This window comes from Tasmannia lanceolata, unplaced genomic scaffold (assembly GCF_043159265.1).
Source record: "Tasmannia lanceolata isolate RefF3 unplaced genomic scaffold, GAP_Taslan_0.1 ptg000035l, whole genome shotgun sequence".
Classification (NCBI taxonomy): Eukaryota; Viridiplantae; Streptophyta; class Magnoliopsida; order Canellales; family Winteraceae; genus Tasmannia; species Tasmannia lanceolata.
This window is the reverse complement of record NW_027518712.1, coordinates 4,212,624-4,236,129: the sequence shown is the minus strand read 5'-3', so window position 1 is coordinate 4,236,129 and position 23,506 is coordinate 4,212,624. Positions and strand designations below refer to the sequence as shown.

Genomic DNA, 23,506 nt, shown 5'->3' with positions numbered 1-23,506 from the left:
CCATCTTTCTTCACAGAGCCACCCCACCCCTACACAACTTATAGAAACCCCAGCCTCATCCATAATCCCTTATTTTTTCCCCCTTCACCACCAATCAACCTGAAATTGAATTGACAACCAGCCCCTTGCACCCTGAAGTTGAATTGAAGCTACACACAACAGCCATTAGAAACCCAGTCCTTTCTCATCCAAAACAGTCCCAAGAAACCCAATTCAATCAGTTTTGCAACATAAACCCAGCCTAAAGCCCTGCAGATTTTTAGCCGTAATCATCCGGATCCTCTCTTTTCGGTGTTCAATCTCCTCTCCATCAAACCCTGTCCGCTTTCTTCTCCGGCAATTCCTTTTCGTAAGAGAGAAGCTTGAGTCTTTCTTTCTTTGGTCCTATTGAAAAGGCAAATTGCCTTGTTGAATAGGTTTGTTTCATAACGTATCTGTAGCTTTCTTGCAGAGAAAGGCAACTTACTTTAGCTGTTACCTGTGCTAACAGGTCAACTTAAAAGTAAGTAAGTCCCATAAACCAGTTTCTATTTCCTTGTTCACTAGACAAGTTACACTGTAACTTGAGAAAGTAAAGTCACATATTGGTTTCTTTCTTTCATCCGATTGATGGTGGGCCACAAAATATTAAAGAAACACGTGAGGTAAGTTATCTAATATCTTATACACCCCCTCTCCTTTCCAGTACACCCCATCCTTTCCCTTTGGGTATATTAAAAAATCAGAAAAATTATAAAAAAAGAAAAAACAAATCAGAGTTTCTATCTCTCTCTTCATTCTCTCTCTACTTTTTTTCTCTACCCCATCTCATTTTCTCTCTCCTCACTCGAGCCGTTTCTGCTCAAAATTGGGTTTCGCCATCAACACGAAAGTTTTTCATGACAACTTTTCGAGTATATCTAACCTACTTTCAGCAGTCAACAACTAGTGCAAGCACTACAACGACTAACTTTGGCCGTCCGTCCGTTTTGGTCCGATCGCAAATCCGAGCCATCTAACAGTCCAATCTGAGATCAGCGAAAAGCAATGTCTTCCATTCGACATGACAGACAAATCAGACGGTTGATTTTATTTTTTCGACGCCGATCCCAATGGCTCCACCATATGTTCCATATTTTGACGGGTACGACGATAGTTATTTGAAGGCCAGACTCACTATAGCTATTATGAGGATGCATGTCTACGATGGATCTATGATTTAGATGCCTATTATGTGTACTATGACTATGATGACCACGCGCCCATCTACCGACTCAGAAAAACTGTAAGAGGACAAGCTCAGTCATTTTGAACACACATGGTGACATAGCGTCGTAACTTAGGCGACCCTCCATACAGTCAATGGGAGGATGTCCGTTATGATTTTCTGCGAGCTTATGCCCCAATGCCTCTTTATCGGTCCAGGCAGAAAAAAAATACGCGAAGAGAGGCAGCTCGCCGCGAACATAAAGCCTTCGTTGTTGTCACGCCCCAAACCCCACCCTAGGCGTAGGACATGACAGCGCCGTATACCTGTAAAGCGAGCTCTACAAGTATACAAGGCTAACAGAATAATATCAGATCCAAGCATAAAATAAGCTAAGCTTAAAGAAATTTAGCGACGTCTTTTACAAGGTTCACATAATACTCACTATCTAACTGATCAAATCAAACTAAAAGATCTCCAAGGTAAAGCCTCGACTTCCTCGTTTGCCTCACGAGGATCTAAATCTGAAAATGTTATAAACCACAGTCAGCTGAAAAGCTCAGTCCATAATAAAGCACTACTCTAAGTGTAGGTCTAAGCATGCCAAGGCTCAATAAGGGTCAAACAGAAAGGTCAGAATTGAATATTGAAGTCTCAAACAGAAAGAGTGGGTATAGTGATAATCAAAAGAGCATATCAAAATAGAATACTGAATCGAGGTGCAATCGAAACTACACAGTAATCAAAGCTAGTATCAAAACAGAAGTCAAAGCTAGGATCAAAACAGAAATCAAAGCCAAAAAGGGTGTCCAAAATACAAAGTCCAGAATGCGTCCACTTTGAGATCATCGTCCTGATCCAGAAGGCACGTTATTACTCACACCGACTACCCACGGTGTTGGAACCAAGGTTGCCAGGGCGGGAATAAAAAACGGGATTCGATTCGGGATTCGAAAGCCCCGGGGATGGTTGGGAGCAAGATTCGAAATTTCGCAGGGGAATCGTCGGGGAGTCGCCGGAGATTCGCTGGGGATTTGCTGGAGAGTTGTCGGGGACACCCATTGCAAGTGTACTTTGCAATCAAAGCCACTGAATTTTTCTCACATCATGTACATTAGCCCCCTTTGCAATCAAAGCCACTGAATTTTTCTCACCCATTGCCACTGACGATGGGTGTGGGGTGATCAAAATGGGCGTAGATATCACTCCCCTAAACCATTCTCAAGCCCGGAAACCTCTCAAGCAGTTAACCATTCACACAGAAACCGTTCAAGAGGGGGGGTGGGTTTCTATCCGGGGAATCGCAGGGGAAATGGATTTCAAGGAATGGGATTCGCGGTTTTGGGTAATGTGAATCCGCGAATTATATTATCAATGAAATGCGAATCCATAAATGAAGAATCGCGATTCCGGTGGAAAAGAAATTGCGATTCCCAAATAGGGATTCGCGTTTCCGATGAAAATGATTCTGGATTCCCCTATTTTGGGGAATCGAACTGAATCCCGAATCTGATTCGCGAATCGGGGAATCGCGATTCCCTACCTGTGAGAACGAATCCTGCTTCCTTGGTTGGAACTAGTTCCTTAAAGTTCAGATACAAGTCGATAGGGCCAGTGTTTTATCCCACTGACGAGCCAGAAGTTCCAGTGTACTACCCCCACGGTGGGTCCAGAGTTGCCAATTGATTTACCCCCATATGGCAGGGTCCAAAAATAATCCAAGCCTCCCCCAAAGTGCCCAGAAACAGAAGGTAAATCCAAAGTCAATAGCAGATAGTTCCAAAGGTCCAGATAACAGTAAAGAGATTCTTGGCAGATATTATGCAGAAGTCCAGATGGCGAAACAAAAGTCCAAAAAATAGTATCCAAAGGTCCAAAAGGTACGGATCACAGCTGATCAAAGATTTCCACAAAAGGGGTTCAAAGGTTCATATTACAAATAAAGTAAGCAAAGTAATGACAGTACAATAAACAAAGCAGTGACAAGTACAGAAGTTATAAGGGTCCATAGATTACAAAATAGGCATGCTAGACCCAATTAGTTGCTGAGATAATGTAAGGCAAAGCAAAGGTACACAATTCTACTAGTCAAAGGTGCAAAAGATCGAATCAAATTGGGCTAACAATTCACCCAAAGTAATACGTTATTACGTACCTCAATATCGGATGTGTTTTCCTCAAATTCTCCATAAGGATTAATTACCTGACCCAAACAAATCATATTTATCATTTAAAAGGTCTAAAGAAATGGACCGAATCAAAGAATCTGAAATCCGAAACTCAAAACAAGATTCACAATTCCCAGTGGGTTCGGGCTCCTGACCAAGGTTATTCGGGCGTCCAAACACTCCCTTCGAGAGACCCTCGGGCGTCTCTAAGATTCTTCCAAAAATCTGAGCTCTCAAGTTTTTCTAAACCCCACACGTTTGGGAGCCCGACCCAATCTGTTCGGGCTTCCGAAACCGTTAGATTGGGTTTTTCTTCCGGGTCCGCGAGTTTACATATTTTACCCGGCTCTTCACAACTTTGAACAAATTAGATAATTGATCATTAAAACTACATCAAAATAGGTTCTTAGCTCGAACCGATGATTCTGACGCCCACTATATATGCCAACGATCGGATCGCACTCTGATTCCCTTCTTCTTTCTTATTCTCCCATTTCAAGCTTAGATGGGACCCTTTCCTTGCTCGACCCTCTTTGACCGGATAAATCTTCCTCACAGCATACAAAAATGATTTATAGCTTCCAATTAAAAGTAAAATTGGAACATCCCTCTCTTCAGGTTTCATGCCTCTTATTGAACCCAAGTAGATTTGGAACCCATGTGATGACCAAAATTTAAACTATGGGAAAAGATTTCTTGATTTCCTCCATTCATTGCAGCCCTTCTGAATTTGTAAATTCTTCCTTCTTGATCACCCATCAGATCTTATGTACGCGTAAGTAAAAATTCTCCTTTTTATGATCAAATCATAGCAACTAATCCTAATCCCAACCATCCATCTTAAAGGAAACTCCCTATAGTTTCCTAAACCCATGGTAGACCTCCAAAAATCCCTCTCTAAGATGATTTGATAGAGCTTAAGAGTTTCCTAAAAGTCCTCTTTTCATCAACCTATTCAAAGCCGACTCCAAAATCACTTCATCCTACCCAATTTCGTTAGCTTCCCAAATATTTTAATATTCCTAAAGATCTCTTAAACCAATCTCACGCCGAAGTATCCCCGTAAAGATTTCCTAAAATCTCTACATCTAGTTAACGAATCCACAAGATAAGAGAGTACCATTTTGGGTCTCTAAAAGTTCTCCACCCAAAATGTCCATAACTCCTAAAGTTTCTCAAATTCCAAATCACACTAACAAATCCCAAAGGCTTGGTGATTGTTCCATAAGGGCAGTACCATATGATTTTAATAGTCTAAAGTAACTTTCACCGTACACCCTCCCAAAAGGTTAGGGCATGGAAAATCTCTTTCAATCTCCAATTGGAATTCCAAATATTATTAATTTAATTTACTAATAAAATATAAGTTCCCATATTTAATGGGACTCCTTCCCAAATTTCAAACGTCCAAAATAGGGTGGCTTCCAAAATAGCTTTGTCGTCAGACACAGAGAAGTCAATCTAAATTCTAAAATTTAGAAACCTTCCCCAAAAATTTCAAATACTAATAAAGTCTCTTTTGATAACGACACACCTAAAAGTCCTAATAAAACTTGAGTTAAATTTTGATACCTGCACCCCCATTCAACCTTTAAAATTGTATGCCTAGTTTGAATAATGACACCCAATGAGGAATACAATTTCTTACGGTGAGGCCGGGTATCACACTCGCCTTGAATGAAATGTTGCAGCCCGTCGTGCACTAGAGGCAGAAATTGAAGGAAGCAAAGGAATTTGCTAACACTATTGACAAGCCAAACATAGATGATGCTATTGGTCTTGGTCCGACAGATGATATTGTGGATGAGATCATTATAGAGGTTGAGCCCATGATTATGTCAGATACTGAGTCCATGATGGTAGATACTGAATCAGAGACGTCTGATATAGAGCCAGAGAGTCCAGTGATTGCTGAGGCCGACGTCGACGAGCATGACGATTCAGAGCTTTCCCCAACACCAGTCGCAGAGCATCTAGAGAGAAATCTTGACACTCCGCAGTAGAGGCAGATATTGTGACTGAGCCATGTGAAGCTGATTCTTTGACATAGTTGACCGAGCACCGCCATGAGCCATAGGCGGGTGACCTGACTGAAGAGCCATTACCTGAGACGGATGATCAAGAGCATATTGCTAAGGATTGCACTATCTTTGAGCCGGTTGAGAAGACTGTCGAGATTTGTGCTGACACAGAGGTGCTTGTTAAGCAGATTGATCAGGAGGATTGCCCGCCTGATATCACCATGTCAGATACAATTCTAGCAGATGACTTTGTTGTTGATTCCATTAATCCAGATGTGATACCAGTAAATGATGACCTTATTGAGGCTGGTCATGGATTGGTACTGCCCATAGCTGTTATGCCAATCCCACCAATCCAGAAGGAGTACGTTACCATTTTCCCAGCTTCATTACTTGTCAGGAGAGGTTCTCGTATTTATGATTCTACATGGGTGATTTCTTCCCTCTCACTCCGTCGACATTTCAGATTACGAGCATCGCACATCAGGAGTGTCGCCGACAGATTATGACTCATACTACTTGCATGGCTTGTCTACATATTTTATCCTGGCAGATTAGAACTCGAGGGCGAGTTCTTTTCAAGCGGGGGAGAATGATGTAGATCGTCGGCCAATAAATAACATATTTGCCCATTAGGATTTCTAGGCATTTATTTTCTATGTTATTTAGTTTTTAGGCTTTTATTTTTCATGTTATTTAGAATTATGAAGTTTAGTCTTTTAGGAATTCTTATTTTAATAGGTTTTGATCTCTTAAGTTATTAATTGCCTATTTATAGGCCTCTTTACAGCTTTATTGTGAACTCTGATGATTAATTGAATTGATTGAGAGCTTCTCCCCATTCTTCTCTCTCTTCTTCTACTTCTCTTCTCCTATTCTTCCCTCTCTTCTCCTCTTCTCCTATTTTTCTTCTACTTCTCCCTAATTTCGTCTCTTCTTCTCTACTTATTCTTCTTCTCTCTTCTTCTTATTCCCCTATTCTTCTCCTCTTCTTCTCCTATTTCTTCTATTTCTCTCTTCTTCTTCTCCTTTATCCCCTTTCTTCTATTTCTCTTCCCAGTCCTAGATCAGAGAGAGGGTGAGAGAGAGATGAAGGAGCAAAAGAGGAGGAAAAAACATATGACGACTACCTTGCTTGGGCGAGTGCTCAAGGGGGTGCTTGATGCAAATTTCAAGTTCTCCTCTTAGGGCTATCCACCTTTTATAGTGATTTGAGGGAGATTGAGTGGGCCCGCATTAGGCTACCAATGGGATTTATATTGACTTAAGTGTTAAGTGAGTGGGCCCAACCTATGGCTAATAGGATGTAAATTTTACTTTGAGTCATTAACTTAAATGACTTAAGTGGTAGGTGATAAGTGGTAGGTGATAGTTGGGCCATGGTCAAAGATATAAGTAAGCCAATGGTGAAACAGTGTGGGTCCTAGTTGATTTGGACAACCCCCATATCTCGCCTCCCAAAATAGAAACAAACTCAGACAAGAAAATTTGCTCAAAATAAAAACTAGCCTAGATGCTCAAAATAGAAACTATAAAAAAAAAATGAAAACTGACCCAAAATAGAATGTGCTCATCAATGATGGATCCTTACAAGCATGAAGCAAGTGCAAGTGCGAGGGCAGAGGCGAGAGCGGGGCGGGGGAGCGTGGGGGTTTAGAAGAGTCTTAAGGTTGGGAACGCCATGGGAGCATTTATGTAATATTTTCTTTATATGTTTTCTTCAAAATTCAAGTATATTAAAAAATAGTAATTTCTAACGATCTTTGTATATATCGTTCAAAATTTAAGTACATCAAAAAGTAGTAATTTATAACCATCTTCATTTTCGTGCACTCTTTCCTCGTGCCTTCTTAAGACACATTTGTGCTTGCTCCAATGAAGTTATTTGAAGAGTTGGAGGAGTATGATGCAAGAAAATTGGTGATGGTGGGAATTGTGGAGTAATAGGAGAAGGTTGGGAGCGCCATGGGAGCGATTTCCATCCCTTTAGGAGCGTCATGAGAGCGCTTTCTGTCCTAAGGAGCATGGAATCGCGGTTCTAGCTTAGGAGTGGCACCCATGAGGAAGATTCCTGCCCCCAAGGCTGGATCACATCAACCGTCGTACTCCAGAGGGGCCTATACTCTAGAGGGCCCTATAGGGAAACTCAGGCCTTCGTAATCACCTGATTTGGATAAATGCCCAAACCAGCGGCACACAAACCTGGATTGTGAGTGACCACAGAGTTGATTTAGGGCTTCAAGTCCAAATCGGCTAAACTCATTGAATCACAATTGATGGCGTCTGGATCCGGGTCTGCGATCGCGCGGTCGGTAGAGGGCCTCCGCGGGGTCTGCAATCACAAACAAAAGGGGGTCAGGGGGGTCCGGGGTGGGTCCCGGACGACCACTTCGACACCCAAGTCAGATCCTTCGACCAGTCAATATAAAGAACAGCTAGAAAGGGAGGGGGTTTTGATCAGGGTTACCAGGGCCGGTGCGCGGGGACATTTCTGGGTGCATAAATGAGTGAGTCGGAGGGGACTAGCAGGGAGGGCAGGATGGGATTCCTGGCCTCCTCTGTTGTTGCCTCGCCTCTTTTTCCGGTATTGCGGGGTGGAGGATGGGTGAATTCCCTGCTTTCAGGGGCAAAAAGAAAAAAGGTCCCTCTCTTCTTCCTTTCCCTCCCCTTTTAAAGGGAGGTGTGCGGCCCTTTTCATCATTATGGAGGGAAAAACTTCCTTTGCAGGATTGGGCCGTCCCTCTGCCTCGCCGGCGCGCGTGGCTTTGGCGGCCATTTCCTTCCCTAATTTGTGATGATGGGGCCTGGGTGGTGAGAGGGCGACATGTGTCATGAATGTGTGGTCTTTGCCGTTTTCCAACACCCTTCTTCATGATGGTTGGGCTCTGCTCGTGCATGGATGACACGTGGCGATATCTGGGAGCGTAGCCGTATTTGTGCCCCATCATAACTCCCCCTTACTCCTTTGGTCCATTGAATGGGCCAAGGGAGTAACGTTTTGTTCGAGCAAAGTCATGATGAGGATATTTACGAGGGCTCCGGGGTGCGAGGAGACGTGCCGTTTTATCCGGCGGCTGTCCTTGGGAAGCGGCAGCGTCGTTAGGAAGGCTGCGTTGTCTCGAGGCACCAGGATTTCTTTCCCGAGTTTAAAAGAGGGGAATTACCCTGGTGCCTTTTTGTGGCTCTTCGTCGCTCTTCTTCTTTCCTTTGCGGTAGGGGTTCTTTTTGTATATTCTTCAGCAACATATCTGGCTCTTCTTCACGAGTTAGGGGCAAGGCCTGTTTCCTCCAGGAGTCGTCGAGCGACCCTGACTTGTCCTCCGATCCGGGGGAGGATCTCGTGGCTCGTCGGAAGAAGGCTAAGAGGGGCCCGGGCGCTTCGTCGGGCTTCCCCCCCTTCGCCTTTCTTCCCTGCCTAGGAAGGACAGATTGTCCAGGTCCCGCGTTGCCCGGGAGTGGTCGTTTTTCTCTCGAGCCTATCGTCAGGGAACGGAACTGTGTGGACGTGTTTCGAAGATGGGTCAGGAGATCGAGGACTTGAAGCGGGAGAACGAGGTTCTACAGAAGAAAGTTCATCTTCTCAACGAGCAGCTGTTGGAATATGAGGTGGACCCCCTGCTGGAGACCTCTTGGGAGGAGGAGGGGAACTCCTCTGGAGAGGAGTCGTTCTCCGATTAAGCTTTGGCTTTCTATGTTTCCTGCGTGTCTATCCCCTTCTCTGGCGGGGATTTCTGAGGCCTGCGTGCCCTGTGCTGTTTTTTTGGTTTCCCTTTATTTTTGTAGGCCTATGGGCCAGGAGGATGTCAATGGGTAGTTTATGTGTATTTGGGCCGTATCTCTTAATGTTGTTCTTGGCTTGTGATGGAGAATCTCTGTGTTTGCAAGGATTTGCGATGCTCCGACCCTTCCGGGCGCGAACCTGCGTGGGGTCAGGATAGCGAAGCGTGTCGAATTCGTATGATCTTGCCCTTTACCCTCTACTTCCTTTATGAAGGTTAGGCTTTATGTAGATCTGGGGGCGACGCGTGGCGTGCTTCGGTGATAGCGCCGTCTTTGTATGTTATCGTGATATGACCTTTAGTCCATTGATTGGCCTCGGGGAGCGGGCCCGTTGGCATAGTTAAAGGATAATGTGGTGAAGGCGTTTATGGGAGCATTGGGGTGCGAGCGGATATTCTGCTCCGTCCAGCGGCTCCTTCCCGAGGCGCCGCTTGGTTATTCAGTAGGAAACGAACACGCGGGTAGTAAGTGCTTCATTTTTCCACACCGGGGTTTCCTATAAGGGTTCTATAAGGGGTGAGCTTTCCTGAAGTCAGGAAGATCGCCCTTTGTTTCTTCTTTGCCTTTTTGATTTCTTCCGGCCTTTCTTCAGGCTTGTCCGAGATGTCGTCGCCTTTCCAGGGTCTCTTTGTGAGCGGCGATCGTAGGTCTGATCGCGACGGGAGTCGTCCGAATAACCCCGAGGCAAACTCTGGCGGGCTGGGGCCTCAGCGAGGGGTTCCGGAGGGGGACATGGATCATCCTCCTCCCCCGCACGAGAGGGAGTCTCATGAAGCGTTTATTCACCGCAACCGTTCCTTCTTTTCCTGCGTCCATCGTAGGGGAATGGAGGTTTTTAGCCGGATGAGGGACATGGATCGGGAGATTGCTGCTTTGCGCGCAGAGAACGATCTGTTGAGGAACCGGGTGCGTTGGTTGAATGACCAGGCCCGTTTTGCTGGGAATCGGCGTTGGGGAAGCTCTTCGGACGGGGAACAGAGTGATAGGGAGCTTTCTGATGCGGAAAACTCTTTCAGCGGCCAGTCCCTCTGAGCTGATTGCGGTGGGATTTCGGAATTTTTGGAGGAAGCCTCTTGTCTTTGCGCTTTCTTTTTTTGTCTTAGGGGTCTTGGGGGCTTCGGGCCTGCGTGCCTATTGTCCTTACTCCCCCTTTTTGTAGGCCTTTGGTCCAGGAGGAAGTGGTTTATGAATGGCGCCTTTCTTTTTCCTGTTTCTGATGTGTGTTTTCTCCTTACGTGTTTGCTTTTCTTTTGCATGCTTGCTTTCTCGCGCGTTTCTGAGCCCTTGTCGCTACGTTCGATATTTTCGGCCCGGTGGTATTTTGTATGGGGTATCTAGTCGTACCTTTATGACGGGTTCCGAGCTCTTTGCCATCGAACGTGGTTTTTTTCCATCTTGTGGAGGTGTATGCCGGGCCCTTGTGACGGGGTCCGGGCCCTTTCTTTATGAACGCAGTTTTTTCCATCTGGTGGAGGTGTATGGATGGCTTGCTGGGGAAGTTATGTCGTGGGTAGGGGTAGAGGCGTCCTTTCCGTATGGCGCTTCGACTTATGGCGGTTCCCTTGGGTTTCTCAATCGGCGCCACGTGTGCGCGTCCCATCGACTTAGAAAGGGCGGGAGATCGAACGACAGGTGTACAAACCCTAGCCTTTTTTAAACCCTTTTTGGGGATTTCATTTTTTACTTTATTCCTTCGTCTTCCTCGATTAGAACGGGTTTTTCTCCGCGGCGATTCTTCTACGTGTTGCTTGTCGTCCACGCTTCGTTCGGTGAGTTCTGTGTCTTTGTTTCATAGCTTACGATGTCTGTTGCGACTGTGCCTCAGAGCCCCTCTTCCGTGTCGGTAGAGGTGGTGGAGAGGGCTCCGGTGAGAAAGAGGAGGCGGTTGTCTGCAGAGGGTGGGGGCGGCGTCGCTGAAGATGTGCGGCAGCCCACGGAGATGAGGGATAGTTCCGGGGCCTCCGGGTCGTCGGTGGGGGCCGCTGCTTCGGAATCTCCGGCTCGAGTTTCTTATGCTCGTGGGGCGGAGATTGGGGACATTCGGCCTGGCGCCGTTATTCGTCCCGGCCGGGTGGCGTGTTTCAGGAATACTTTGGAAAAAGGGGCGGCGGAGAAAATTAGGAGGGAGTTCCATATCCCCGACGATTATGGGATTAGAGTCCCCTCCTTTGTAGAAGGGGTGTGTGAGGGTACCACGGAGGAAGAGGTAGCTTTCTACGTGGAAGCTTTCCGGGCGGGGGTTAGGTTTCCGCTCTTAGACATTATAATAGAGGCCCTCGAGTTTTACCAAGTGGCTCCTTCCCAACTGGCGCCTAATAGTTGGCGCACACTCCTGGCCTTTGTGGCCAAAGCGGGTCTTCATAAGGTTCAGCCCACCCTTCCGCTGCTCCGGGCCTGCGTTGCCCTCAGTCCGTTGGTGAAGGGGGAGGACAGCTGGCTTTATCTGACCTAGCGTCGTCAGGTGAAGATTGCAGCGAACTTGCCTTCGTCCATCAAGAAGCGGAAGGAGGAGTATGTGTTTGTTACCCCTCCATCGGACGCTGGCTGGGCTTTTCCTCGTTCTTGGAGGCGCTCCGTTGAGTGGCGGAGGAAGTCCCTTCCCGACGAGTCTGACTACAGCAAGTTTGACTTGGGGAAGCTCGCCTCTGGGGAGGCTATTGACGTCTCCGAGTTTAGGTGGGAGAGGAGCCTGAAGAAGTTTGGCTTGGTGGGAGCTGTGGAGAGGAGGGTCCGTTGCACGGGCGAGGGAACGGGGGAGAGTTCAGCCAGCTATCGTGGTGAGCCCCTCCCCTCTTCCTCTCTCTTTTTTTTTTTTTTTTTTGGTTTTCCTTTGCTTTGAGCGATTGTTATTTTCTTGTTTTTGGCAGGAGAGATGTCTTCTTCTGGTGACGTTGGTAAGGGGAAGGAGGTTGCGGCGGTGACAAGGGGCTTGTCGAGACGTAAGAAAATTCCTTCTGACTTTATGGCCGCGGCCAGGATGGGTCGGTCGCAAGCGAGGCTCGCAACATCTATACCTTCCAGCCCCTCTGGTCGAGCGGTTGGAGAGAAGGGGCCGGTCAGTTCCTCACCCCCGGGGTCTGAGCATCCTGCCAAGAGGGTCGCCGGCCGCGTGGCGTGTCCTTCAATCTTTGCGGAGGACGTGCCAAGTCGGATGGAGGGGGCGGTAATGACCAAGCTTCTTCTGGAGCGGGCGGAGCTTCCCCCGCAGAGTTTCCAGGTGCGAGGGGAACTGTTTAAGCCTGGCTGGAGGATTGGTGTTGAGGACAGCATTCTTGCGAATCCCCGGGTTGGGGTGGAGCTAGGGGTGACAACTGCCCTTCCTTGTGACGAGGCTGAGCTGAAGGGCTACGATCGTAGGGCCCTGGGGGCTCAGTATTTTCAATCAACTTCCTGCGTAAGTAACGGGTGGCCGGTTTTCTGATGGTATTTTTCTCTCCTCGCTGTTTTCGAGATTGCATGTTGGAAGTTTTCTGATAACTTGCCTTTTGCAGTCCCAAAGTTATGCCAGGAGGATGGTGCAGTGCCTTCTTGAGGATGAGGCTGAGATAAGTGCTGCGGGGGAGCTAAACCGGCAGTTATGCGAGGAATTGGACAGAGCCCGGGCGGAGAGAGCGACCTTTGATGACACTGTTGCTCAACTCCGGGAAGATCTCCGGGTAAATGTGGAGGGGAGGAGCCGTGCGTCAGACAAATTGGTGCTGGCTCGGCGAACTCATGCCCGAGAATTGGAGAAGGCACGGGAGGAATGGCGCGACTCTGTGGAGTTTTTTAAGGCTGCGGCTACGTTCAGCGTGGATATTGAGATTGATGCGTTTGCTGAATGCCGGGGCGCGTTCAAGAGGTCGATCCTTCCTTCCCTCTCGATAAACTGATGCATGAGTCTGAGGTTGATCCTTTGCCGGTACCGGCGGAAGTGGTGGAGCCGGTAGGAGAGGAGGTGGCCACCCCGGTGGATCGCGTAGTTGCCGAGACTTCCGAGGGGGCCCAGTGATGTTGTGAATGCCTCGGGGGGCTTGCTCTTTTCTTTTAATGTTCCTGGTTATTTGGTCTATAATAACTTTTGAACTACCTATTTTTTTGTTTGGTATGTAACCGTATTGACATCTCTGCATATATACGATGCGCCGCGAGGTTTTCGAGTTCTTGCTGTTGGTCCTCAGGCTTTTGCGAATTTTGTTGGTGAGGGTATTCTTAGTGCACCCCGTAGGGCGTCTGTTTATGGGAGGACTATCTTCCCCTCGAATGATCAGTTCGGGGTTAATGGGTCCCGCCTGCCCTTAAAGGGGGAGGTCTTTTTTTTTTCATGGGGAGCGTTTTAGGGTATTCTCGGGGGGATCGGCCCCGATGTTACCTCTGTCTCACTCCCTGTTTTCTTTCGGGTCCCTCATTTATCGTGGGCCGGAAAGTGGAGATGTACGCTGCTTTTGTAGAAGTGCTTTTCCATTAATTTGTTGACAACAATACATCTTTGCTTCTAGAACACAAAAAAAGGAAACCAAAACACTTGTCATATTTTTAAAAGAAAGACACGGAACTTACCCTGTCGTTTTACTGATAGAACTTTCGGAGGTTGTCCATGCTCCAACTGCGAGGGACCGGGGTCCCATCGAGGCGTTCTAGTTGGTAGGCCCCGGGTCGAAGTGCTCGAACGACTTTGTACGGTCCTTCCCATTTGCGTGCGAGCTTACCCGTGTTGCGGGGGTCTGATACCTCCGCACGCCGTAGCACCAGATCTCCGGGTTTTACCGAACGCTTTTTTACCCGGGCGTTGTAGTATCGTGCCACCTTTTGCTGGTAGGAGGCGGTTCGGAAGAGGGCTTGCTCTCTTTTCTCGAGCACGAGATCGAGGTTGTTCCGGAGGAGTTCGGAATTTCCCTGCTCGTCGTAATTCGCGGTGTGAAAGCTGGGGAGGCCAATTTCTAGCGGAATGACCGCTTCGGTCCCAGAGGTTAAGCTAAAAGGGGATTCTCCAGTTGCGGTCCGTGGTGTTGTTCGATAGGCCCAGAGGACGCTAGGGAGTGCGTCCAGCCAGTTTTTTCCGGCTTCTCCCAATCTCTTCTTGAGACTTTGTAGCAAAATCCTGTTGGTTACCTCGACATGCCCGTTGGCCTGCGGGTGTGCTACGGAGGCGAAACGGTGTTCGATGCTTAGGCTATCACAGAATCTGCCAAATTCGGCGCTTGCGAACTGGGGACCGTTGTCTGTTACAAGGGTCTTTGGAATGCCGAAACGGCAAACGACGTCGTGATAGAAGAACTTCTCCGTCGCTTTGGAATTGGGTTTCACCACGGCTTTGACCTCAACCCACTTGGTGAAGTAGTCGATGGCGACGTATAACATTGTATGCCCCCCGGGGGCCTTGGGGAATGGTCCGAGTAGATCCATGCCCCACATGGCGAAAGGCAGGGATCCTGCTATCGCGGTGTACGGTGTAGCCGGTTGGTGGGGGGTGGTTGCGTACCTTTGGCATGGGCTGCATTTTTTGACGAATTCCTTGGCGTCCCTAAGGACCGTGGGCCAGAAGTAGCCGTGCCTTACGATTTTCTGGGCTAGGGTCCTGCCGCCTCCATGGTCTCCGCAGATCCCTTCATGTACTTCTCGTAGCGCGTAGTCTGATTCGGAGGGTACCAGGCATCGGAGGTACGGCCATGTGTATGACCGTTTGTAGAGCCTGGGCCCGTGGACCACGTAATGGGCGGCTCTTGCGGTTAGGCGCCGGGCTTCCAGCTTATCTGCGGGTAGTATACCGTCTTTCAGGTATCGTATGATGGGGTCCATCCAGTTTGGCCCCGGTGGAATCTCCAGAACTTGTATCTCGTCGATGCTGGGGTGGGGCAGGATTTCTGTGAGCACGGTGCCGAAGTCATGGGTCTCTTCGGCGGCCATTCTTGATAATGCATCCGCTCGGTTGTTCATGTCTCGCGGCACCTGGAGGATCTCTACCTCTCCCATCCCCTGCAGTTTCTCTTTTACCTTGTGGAGGTATTTTTTCATTCTGAAGCCCTTGGCTTCGTATATTCCGTTTACTTGGTTAACGACAAGCTGTGAGTCGCTATAGACTTTCAACTTGCCCGCGCCGAGCTCCGCGGCTAGACTTAGTCCTGCTAGTAAGGCTTCGTATTCGGCCTCGTTATTTGAGGCTTTGAAATCCAACCTGAGGGCATATTCCAGTGTGAACTCTTCTGGGCCGTGGAGGACCACTCCCGCTCCGTGTCCTTTATTGCCGGCGGAGCCGTCAACGTGCAGGATCCAAGGGGTCTCGCTGTTCTGTTCCGAGGAGTCCTGCATCCCGTCGTCGCAAACCGTGTGCGCAGTGGGGCCCCCGCCGCTCCCCATTTTTGCTGGTTCTTCGGCCGGGGCCGTGAATTCCACTATAAAGTCAGCGAGGGCTTGAGATTTGATAGCCGGCCTTGGGCGGACTTGTATGTCGAACTCGCCCAGCTCGACGGCCCAACTTACCATCCTACCCAAGGTCTCTGGTTTTTGGAGAATCTTCCTGAGGGGCTAGTCGGTTAGCAGGACTATGGGGTGGGCCTGGAAGTAGGGGCGGAGCTTTCGAGCGGCACTGACGACTGCGAGGGCGAATTTCTCTATGTTCGAGTATCGGATTTCTGCACCGTGGAGAGTCTTGCTCACGTAGTACACAGGGTGTTCCTTTTTGTCGCTTTGTTTGGCCAACACCGCACTTACTGCCGTGGGGCTGACGGCCAGATATAAAAATAGCTCTTCCCCCGGCTCGGGTTTGGCGAGTACGGGCGGTGTCTGGAGGTATTGCTTCAGAGAGTCGAAGGCCTCTTGGCAGGCCGGGGACCATTCGAATTCCCGTATGTTTTTTAATTGTTTGAAGAAGGGTTGGCACTTCTCTGCTGATTTGGGCATGAATCGGCCGAGGGCCGTGATCCGTCCTGCGAGCCTCTGTACTTCTACTGCTGTCGTCGGGGGTTCCATGTCTAGGATGGCCTGGATTTTTTCTGGGTTGGCCTCGATTCCTCTTTGGCTGACCATGAACCCCAAGAACTTTCCGGAAGTTACCCCAAAGGCGCATTTCGCAAGGTTCAGCTTCATTCGGGCTCGTCGTAAGGTGTCGAAAGTTTCCTGAAGGTCGGAGATGTGTCTGGCGGATTCCAGGCTTTTTACCAGCATATCGTCGACATACACCTCTACGCTCCTTCCAATTTGCGTTTGGAATAGCTTATTCACGAGCCGCTGGTAGGTGGCGCCTGCGTTTTTTAGCCCGAAGGGCATGACAGTGTAGCAGTAGACGCCCTGATCGGTGATAAACGCTGTTTTCGGGATGTCTGGCTCGTGCATTTTGACCTGATTGTAGCCTGAGAACGCGTCTAAGAAGGTGAGAAGTTCGTGTCCGGAGGTGGCGTCGATGAGTTGGTCTATGCGCGGGAGGGGATAGGGGTCTTTTGGGCAGGCCCGGTTGAGGTCGGTGAAGTCTATACAGGCCCGCCATCCTCCGCCAGCTTTCTTGACCATCACGACGTTTGACAGCCACTCGGGATACCGGATTTCCCTGACGAATCCGGCTTGTAGCAGTTTTTCCACTTCGGCCTTTATGTGAGTTTGGCGCTCTACTGCGAAGTTCCTCTTTTTCTACCGGACGGGTTTAAGGGCGGGGTTCACATTCAACTTGTGGACGGCCATTTCCTTGGGTATCCCGGGCATGTCCTTGGCGGACCATGCGAACATGTCTTTGTTTATTCTGAGGAAGTTGATCATCTGGTCTCGCAGGGGACCTGTTAACATGGAACTTATCCGGACTTGTCTCTCCGGCTGATCTTTGGTCAGGGGGATGGAGTCTAGCTCCTCGGCGGGCTCTCCTCTGATTGCGCGAGCCCGCTGCCGAGGGTCTTCACTGCCGATTGTGAAGTTTTCGGCTGGGGCGTTGGTTCCTCTCAGGCTTGCCGCGTAGCACTGGCGTGCTATCATATGCTGTCCCCTGACCTCTCCTACTCCGTCCGGAGTGGGGAATTTCATCTTGAGATGGGGGGTGGAGACTACGGCTCCCAAGTCTCTGAGAGCAGGGCGCCCAATAATGGCGCTGTAGGTGAACGGTATGTCTACGACCAGGAAGGTGGTCAGGATGGTTTTCTGCAAGGGGTACGCCCCGAAAGTCACGGGCAAGTCGATCTTGCCGTCTACCTGTACGGATGCCCCGGAGAAACCGTAGATGGAGTATTCCGCGGGTCCCAGCCTTTCCCTGCCCAGTTTCATTTCTTCGAAAGTTTCGAGGTGTAGCACATTGACGGAGCTTCCTGTGTCCACCAAGATTTTTCCTATATCGAAGTTGGCGACGACTAGCCTGATGACCAGTGCATCGTCATGCGGGACTTGTAGCCCGTCGAGGTCTGTTGGAAAAAGTGATGATCTGGTTTTCATGGGGCGGATTTGTTCGGGCCTTCTTGGAAGGTATATCCATGGAGAATACCCGTTCCGCGTATGCCCGCCGACCGGCTGTTGTCGGCCCTCCCGCCGCGGGCCCGCCTGCCATGATATTGATTTTTCCTATGATGGTAGGCGGTTGCTCGCGAGCCTGTGGCTGTTCGGGGGGCTCGCCTTTTCGGGGGCGCTGGTGGCGGCTCGTGTCGTGTCTGCTGCGGGATCGGCGTCGGCTTCGTGAGTGATGCCTACTGGGGGATCGGTGTCGGCTTATGGACCGGCGGCGGTTTGGTGACCGATGCCTACCTCTGGGTTCGTCGAGCGGGCGCTGGGCCTCGCATGGGCTTTTGTCGGGACTCCTGAGGTACTGGTTTAGGTGTCCTTCTTCGGCCAGCCTTTCCAGCTGGAGGCGGAGGTGGAAGCAGTGGTCAGTTTCGTGGCCGTGGTCCCCGTGGAATTCGCAGAATTTCCTGGCGGACCTCTTCTTTGGATCTGTGGCCATTTTCTTGGGGGGGGTCAGGAGACCCTGATCCCTAATAGCTGATAGAACGTGGGAGAGGGGGAACTTTAGCGGGGCAGTTCCCAGCCTTTCGAAGACGGGGACAGGGTTACGGCCCGTCTGTCTTTCATCGGTTCGTGGCCTTATGGCCCTTCGGCCGTCGCTTTTTCTCTCGTCGGGGCCGGGCCGATTCTGTTCTCGAGCGCAGGCTTCTTCTGCTCGGACGAACTTATCAGCCTTTGATTCAAGCTCCTGTAGGTCCCGCGGGGGCTTGAGGGTGAGGTGCAGCTTAAGATTCGGATCGGTGGTGGCATGCTTTAGTGTGGCGACCGCTATCTGGACGTCCATGTTGGAGAGTTGGGCCAATTCGGCGTTGAACTTCAACATGAAGTCTCTTAGGGTCTCGTTTCAACCTTGGCGGAGGGCTAGGAGGGCGTCCGCAGGATCATGGCGGAGGCGGTTGTTGGCGAACCTTGTGCTGAACTTTCGCCCGAATTCGTGGAAGGATGCGATGGAGTCGGGCTCCAATCTCATGTACCAGTCGTTGGCGGTTTTTCTTAGTAGGGATGCAAAGGCTCTGCACATGAATCCATCCGACGCGCCTCGAAGCGTCATTACTCTCTTGAATGTCTGGAGGAACTCGAGGGGGTCCGTGCTCCCGTCATATAGACCGAAGCGGGAGAGGTCTATGTCTGCTTCTGCGGGGGTCTTTAAGACCTCTGAGGTGAACGGGGATGCCGTTTCCCTTTCCCACTCATCGAGGATGCCGTGGGCGTAGGGTTTTTTCATTTCTAGTTTTACCTCTCGGATTTGCCTTTGCAGGTCCGCTATTGGATCCAAGCTGGGCGGTTGTGCCGAGGTTGCAACTTCTTCTGCCCGAGCCAAGGGCGGTTCCCGGAGACGGGTATCTTGGACAGGGGGGGCGCGGCTGTTAGTAACCTGTCTCCCGCTGCCTCGCTGGTGTCCCCCGGCTGCGTGGGGCAAGGGGCTATTTGTTGATGGGGACGGCGTTCTGCGAGTCGGCGCTCGCTTTCACCGGGGATGTCGTTCCCCTGACTGTTCCTCGTTGCCTTCGTCGTAGGCTTCTGTCCGGTCCTGTGTCGTCCAGGGCCTTTCCGAAGCCGGAAGAGGCAAACGCTGGAGTAGTTCGTTGCGAAGTTCGTTGAACATCTCCATGGTGGGGACCATCTGTGGCGTGCTAGAGGAGGGTCGGGGTCGGTCCGAAGGCGGTGAGTTTCGCTCTTGGGAGCTTGAGGAGCTGGCTTGTGCGCGCTGGGCCTGACTCCTGGTTATTACCCCTGTTTCTGGCTGTTGGGTGTGGTTTCTCATCGCCATAAGGCGTTCAGTTACTCGACGAGTCCCACGGATGGCGCCAATATGATAGCGTCTGGATCCGGGTCTGCGATCGCGCGGTCGGTAGAGGGCCTCCGCGGGGTCTGCAATCACAAACAAAAGGGGGTCAGGGGGGTCCGGGGTGGGTCCCGGACGACCACTTCGACACCCAAGTCAGATCCTTCGACCAGTCAATATAAAGAACAGCTAGAAAGGGAGGGGGTTTTGATCAGGGTTACCAGGGCCGGTGCGCGGGGACATTTCTGGGTGCATAAATGAGTGAGTCGGAGGGGACTAGCAGGGAGGGCAGGATGGGATTCCTGGCCTCCTCTGTTGTTGCCTCGCCTCTTTTTCCGGTATTGCGGGGTGGAGGATGGGTGAATTCCCTGCTTTCAGGGGCAAAAAGAAAAAAGGTCCCTCTCTTCTTCCTTTCCCTCCCCTTTTAAAGGGAGGTGTGCGGCCCTTTTCATCATTATGGAGGGAAAAACTTCCTTTGCAGGATTGGGCCGTCCCTCTGCCTCGCCGGCGCGCGTGGCTTTGGCGGCCATTTCCTTCCCTAATTTGTGATGATGAGGCCTGGGTGGTGAGAGGGCGACATGTGTCATGAATGTGTGGTCTTTGCCGTTTTCCAACACCCTTCTTCATGATGGTTGGGCTCTGCTCGTGCATGGATGACACGTGGTGATATCTGGGAGCGTAGCCGTATTTGTGCCCCATCAACAATCGGTTTTGGCACGCATCCACATGCAGACCGCTGGCCAAAGTGGTTGGGAGACTCATCCGCACCCCAACAATTTCTTTTGCTACCCCACTTTGGATGTTCAATAGAAATGAGATTAAGTTACTGAGATACTGGCACATTAAAAGAAGAAAGTGAAATGGACCCTTTCTCCTCGTAGCACTATCAAGTTCAACTTTGATGGTGCTAATTTGGACAACACGATCGGGATAATGGACTAGAATGAGATGGAAGCATAGTTTCAAAACTCCCCTGCATCATCATGGACTCCTCCGAGTCGACTCTTTTTTTTTTTACCTTAGCCATATTCTTGTCCAAACGTACGTGTTTTGCACTTCAAAGTCATTTAAAACTCCTTTGACACAACAAGATTTTGACCACATCAACTAAGTGCATAGTTGTGTCAACCGAGTACTCGACCACATCATGCCGAGTTGAATAGGATTTGCTTTGGCCGCATTTCAAATCACTGGGTGGAAGCTGGGCCCCTCCTTACCTGCTTACATCTATTAAAGACTATTTGTGGAAAGGGCCTCGTCGAACGTAATCTCTTGAGGTGAAGCACCTCTCCCCTGGGCCGTGGAGATTAGCTACAAGAATAAATGAGATTTTTTATTTGTACTGTTCTTATTCCTTGGCCTTTACTCACATCCTCCGAAGAGCAAACAAGATTGTTGAGCGTCTCGCTAAGGGTGATATAAGGAGAGAATCATTATATGTGAAACAATCTATGCTACGGGAAAATTGTTTTTTGTTTTTCTGTTTTTAATCTTCTTTTAATGGTTAAAAAATATTTTGGGCATATCAAGAATAGATTTTATTATTTCTTAATTTGGAATGTATTGTCTAGGGTACATTTGATAACGTTCAATAGAATAAACCACAGGAAATGAAAGAATTTTATGGAGAAACTGAGAAAGTAATCGCGAAAGAAATTTTGAAATCAAGTATCAGAAGATTTGGCCCGAGAAGTGGCAAATTCAATGTTGTAGTATCTTTTGCATATTTTAAGAGTTTCATAATGAACAATGGAAAAAAAATGAAGCTGGTACACCAACAGTTATGATCACAAAAATGCATCAATTTGCAAATGAATTCAACTTACAGGCAGCGAGCTCTAGTTGAGTCTGATAAATAAAATCCAGGGCAGCAGAGATTTCTTGCTCGAATTGATGAAATGGCCCGGCCGTGAAATTCATCTTCCGGATCTTACAGACGCCCTCTCCCAATTCCATCATTGCTCCTCGGTGGTTCTAGAAATGTTCAAATTCAAAAATCAAAACCCTAAACCTCTACTCTCAATAAAAGACAGAAAAATTTGAAGTTTCCAAGCTCCTACCCAACTGATTACTCCTCCATGGTTCTAAAAAGACTCAAAACCAACATCAAAGCCCTAACCCTTATCTTAATAAAAGAACGATAGAAAGCAGGGATTCCAAGCACAAAAGAAAAAAAAAATTAAAACCAAATATCCCTAACCCTAATAGAGACAATAAAGAAATTATGTTAGAATTAGTTTTCCTAATTTCGATTGTCTTCTTTATTTAAGTTATTTCCATATTAGAGTAGGGTTTCCTTATTTCCTTTTTTCTATTCTGCTGATTTCTGTTTTCATAGTTTGTTTTTCCTAATTTCTATATAATGTAGATGCCTTATGGCTTTTGAACAAGGAATAATCAAATTTAGTGCAATTAGCATATTGGAGGCCGAGTTTCCTCAAATTAACTAATTGGAGGCCTGAGTTTCCTCGAATTAACTCATTATTTCGCTTCTGATAGAAGGGTGTTCTATCAAATTAGGGGTTTTCAAGACCCTAAGTGAGTCAACGAGTTCTATTATTGTTCAAGATCAAAACCCTAACCCTAATCTCGAGAGAAAGCATGTAAGAGTTCGGGAGTCCAAAAACCTACCTGATTAAAGAGATGATGTAATCCGACCGCGCACTGTAAAATCCCGTGAATTAGGGTTCGCCTCGGCTCTTCCGCTCTGTTCCAAAGAGCTTCGAGGAAATCATGGCATTTGTAAAAATCTCTACTGTTGAAGAGCGAGACTGCTCGATCAAATCTGCAATCTTCATCGGAGGATTCTTCAAAGAAATAGTCGCTCGAATTACGATACCGGAGAAGGAATCTGAATGATGTTTGATTGGAGTTTACGAAATTTTGAGATCGAAAAGGGAAGGTCGAGGAAATGGGGAAGAGAGAGAAGGATCGAGAGAGATAAGAGGGAGGTTGGAGAGGAATTAAAAGGAAAGGGAGAGTCGTGAAACAATACATTGAAGAGGGAAAATGTTGTCTGCAACTTGGGCCATTTTTCGTGTGGGGGGTGGTGGTGGTCTAGATTTCGAAACTCTCTTGTTAGTCGTTGTCACTTATCAAGACGAGTGTGCGCATCACACATCCGGGGCATGTTATCGTGGGTGAGTTTGAAAGATGAGGTATTACGCGGAATGTCCACTCTTGTCAATTGCACGAACCGGTACCGGATCGGTTAAAAAGGGAGTATTTTACTCACTTAGAAAGAGAAAATAATGAGTTTTTTTTTTACGGAAAATTAAGGACGTGTTCAAGATTCGGAAGATCAATAGTTAGTGAGAGAGAGAGAGAGAGAGTAATTTTGTCCGGCATTGGGCCTCCAGCCATGGTTATAAATTTCGGTTTCCAAATGCCTTTTGGAACTCACCGAAACTGAAATTTCGGCCAAAATGGGTAGACCATTAAAAAAATAATTTATGAGGTGTAAAAACAGCAGCCTATTAGCTGCCGACACGTGTCTTGAGGGGGCCCACCGCAGACCCCGCATCAGCAGGGGTAGTTTGGTAATTACCACAGAGTAGGTGAGCTTGGACCTATAGCTGGTCGACACCTGTCTTGGAGCATTAACTCCCCAACTACCCCAATTTTTCTCTATAAAAGGGCTTCCAAAGCTCATAAATCAGGGTATTGAATTCTCACCCACCACTCTTAAAACTCCCTCTTCACTCCGGCTCATACTGACTTGAGTGTCGAAGGGCCTGTCCGGAGTACACTCTGGGTCGGTCATTCTATCCCCGTTTGCTTCTGTGCAGAACACAGCTCATCCGGACGCTATTTCCTTCACTTCAGCTCCTCGGGCCCTCCAGCTTGGCTCTTACGTCACTGTCATATCTGTTAACCGATTTCGGGCCTAACAGATTGGCGCCATCCGTGGGACCCTGAACTAAAGGCTGTTCCAATCACTTTACAAAAAATGGCAGGGTGCAAGAGTGCGCGGGTGCCAACCGCACGGACTACCCGAGCCGTGCTACCCGGCAGGACTCGGAGCGAGCAACTCGCCTCGCTGGTGGTGGCAGCTTCTGCTACGGCTGAACAGAGCCAGCCTCGTGTGGTACACCTCAACTCCATGCCCACTCCG

At 48.8% G+C, this 23,506-nt stretch overlaps 1 protein-coding gene across 2 annotated transcripts in view; it reads right to left on the bottom strand.

Moving 5' to 3' along the window:
• LOC143859630 (uncharacterized) overlaps positions 1-22,477 on the bottom strand; it is a 40,483-nt gene extending 18,006 nt beyond the window's left edge. The window contains exons 1-2 of one of the 2 annotated variants that reach the window (XM_077370288.1): positions 22,024-22,477; positions 21,219-21,366 (exon numbers count right to left, since the gene is read on the bottom strand). In XM_077370288.1, the coding sequence (XP_077226403.1) occupies positions 21,219-21,366; positions 22,024-22,389 (514 nt within the window). In that variant the 5' untranslated portion in view covers positions 22,390-22,477. The remainder of the gene's footprint in view (positions 1-21,218; positions 21,367-22,023) is intronic. The other variant, XM_077370289.1, reaches the window with a different exon arrangement.
• Between the last annotated feature and the right edge of the window lie 1,029 nt (positions 22,478-23,506).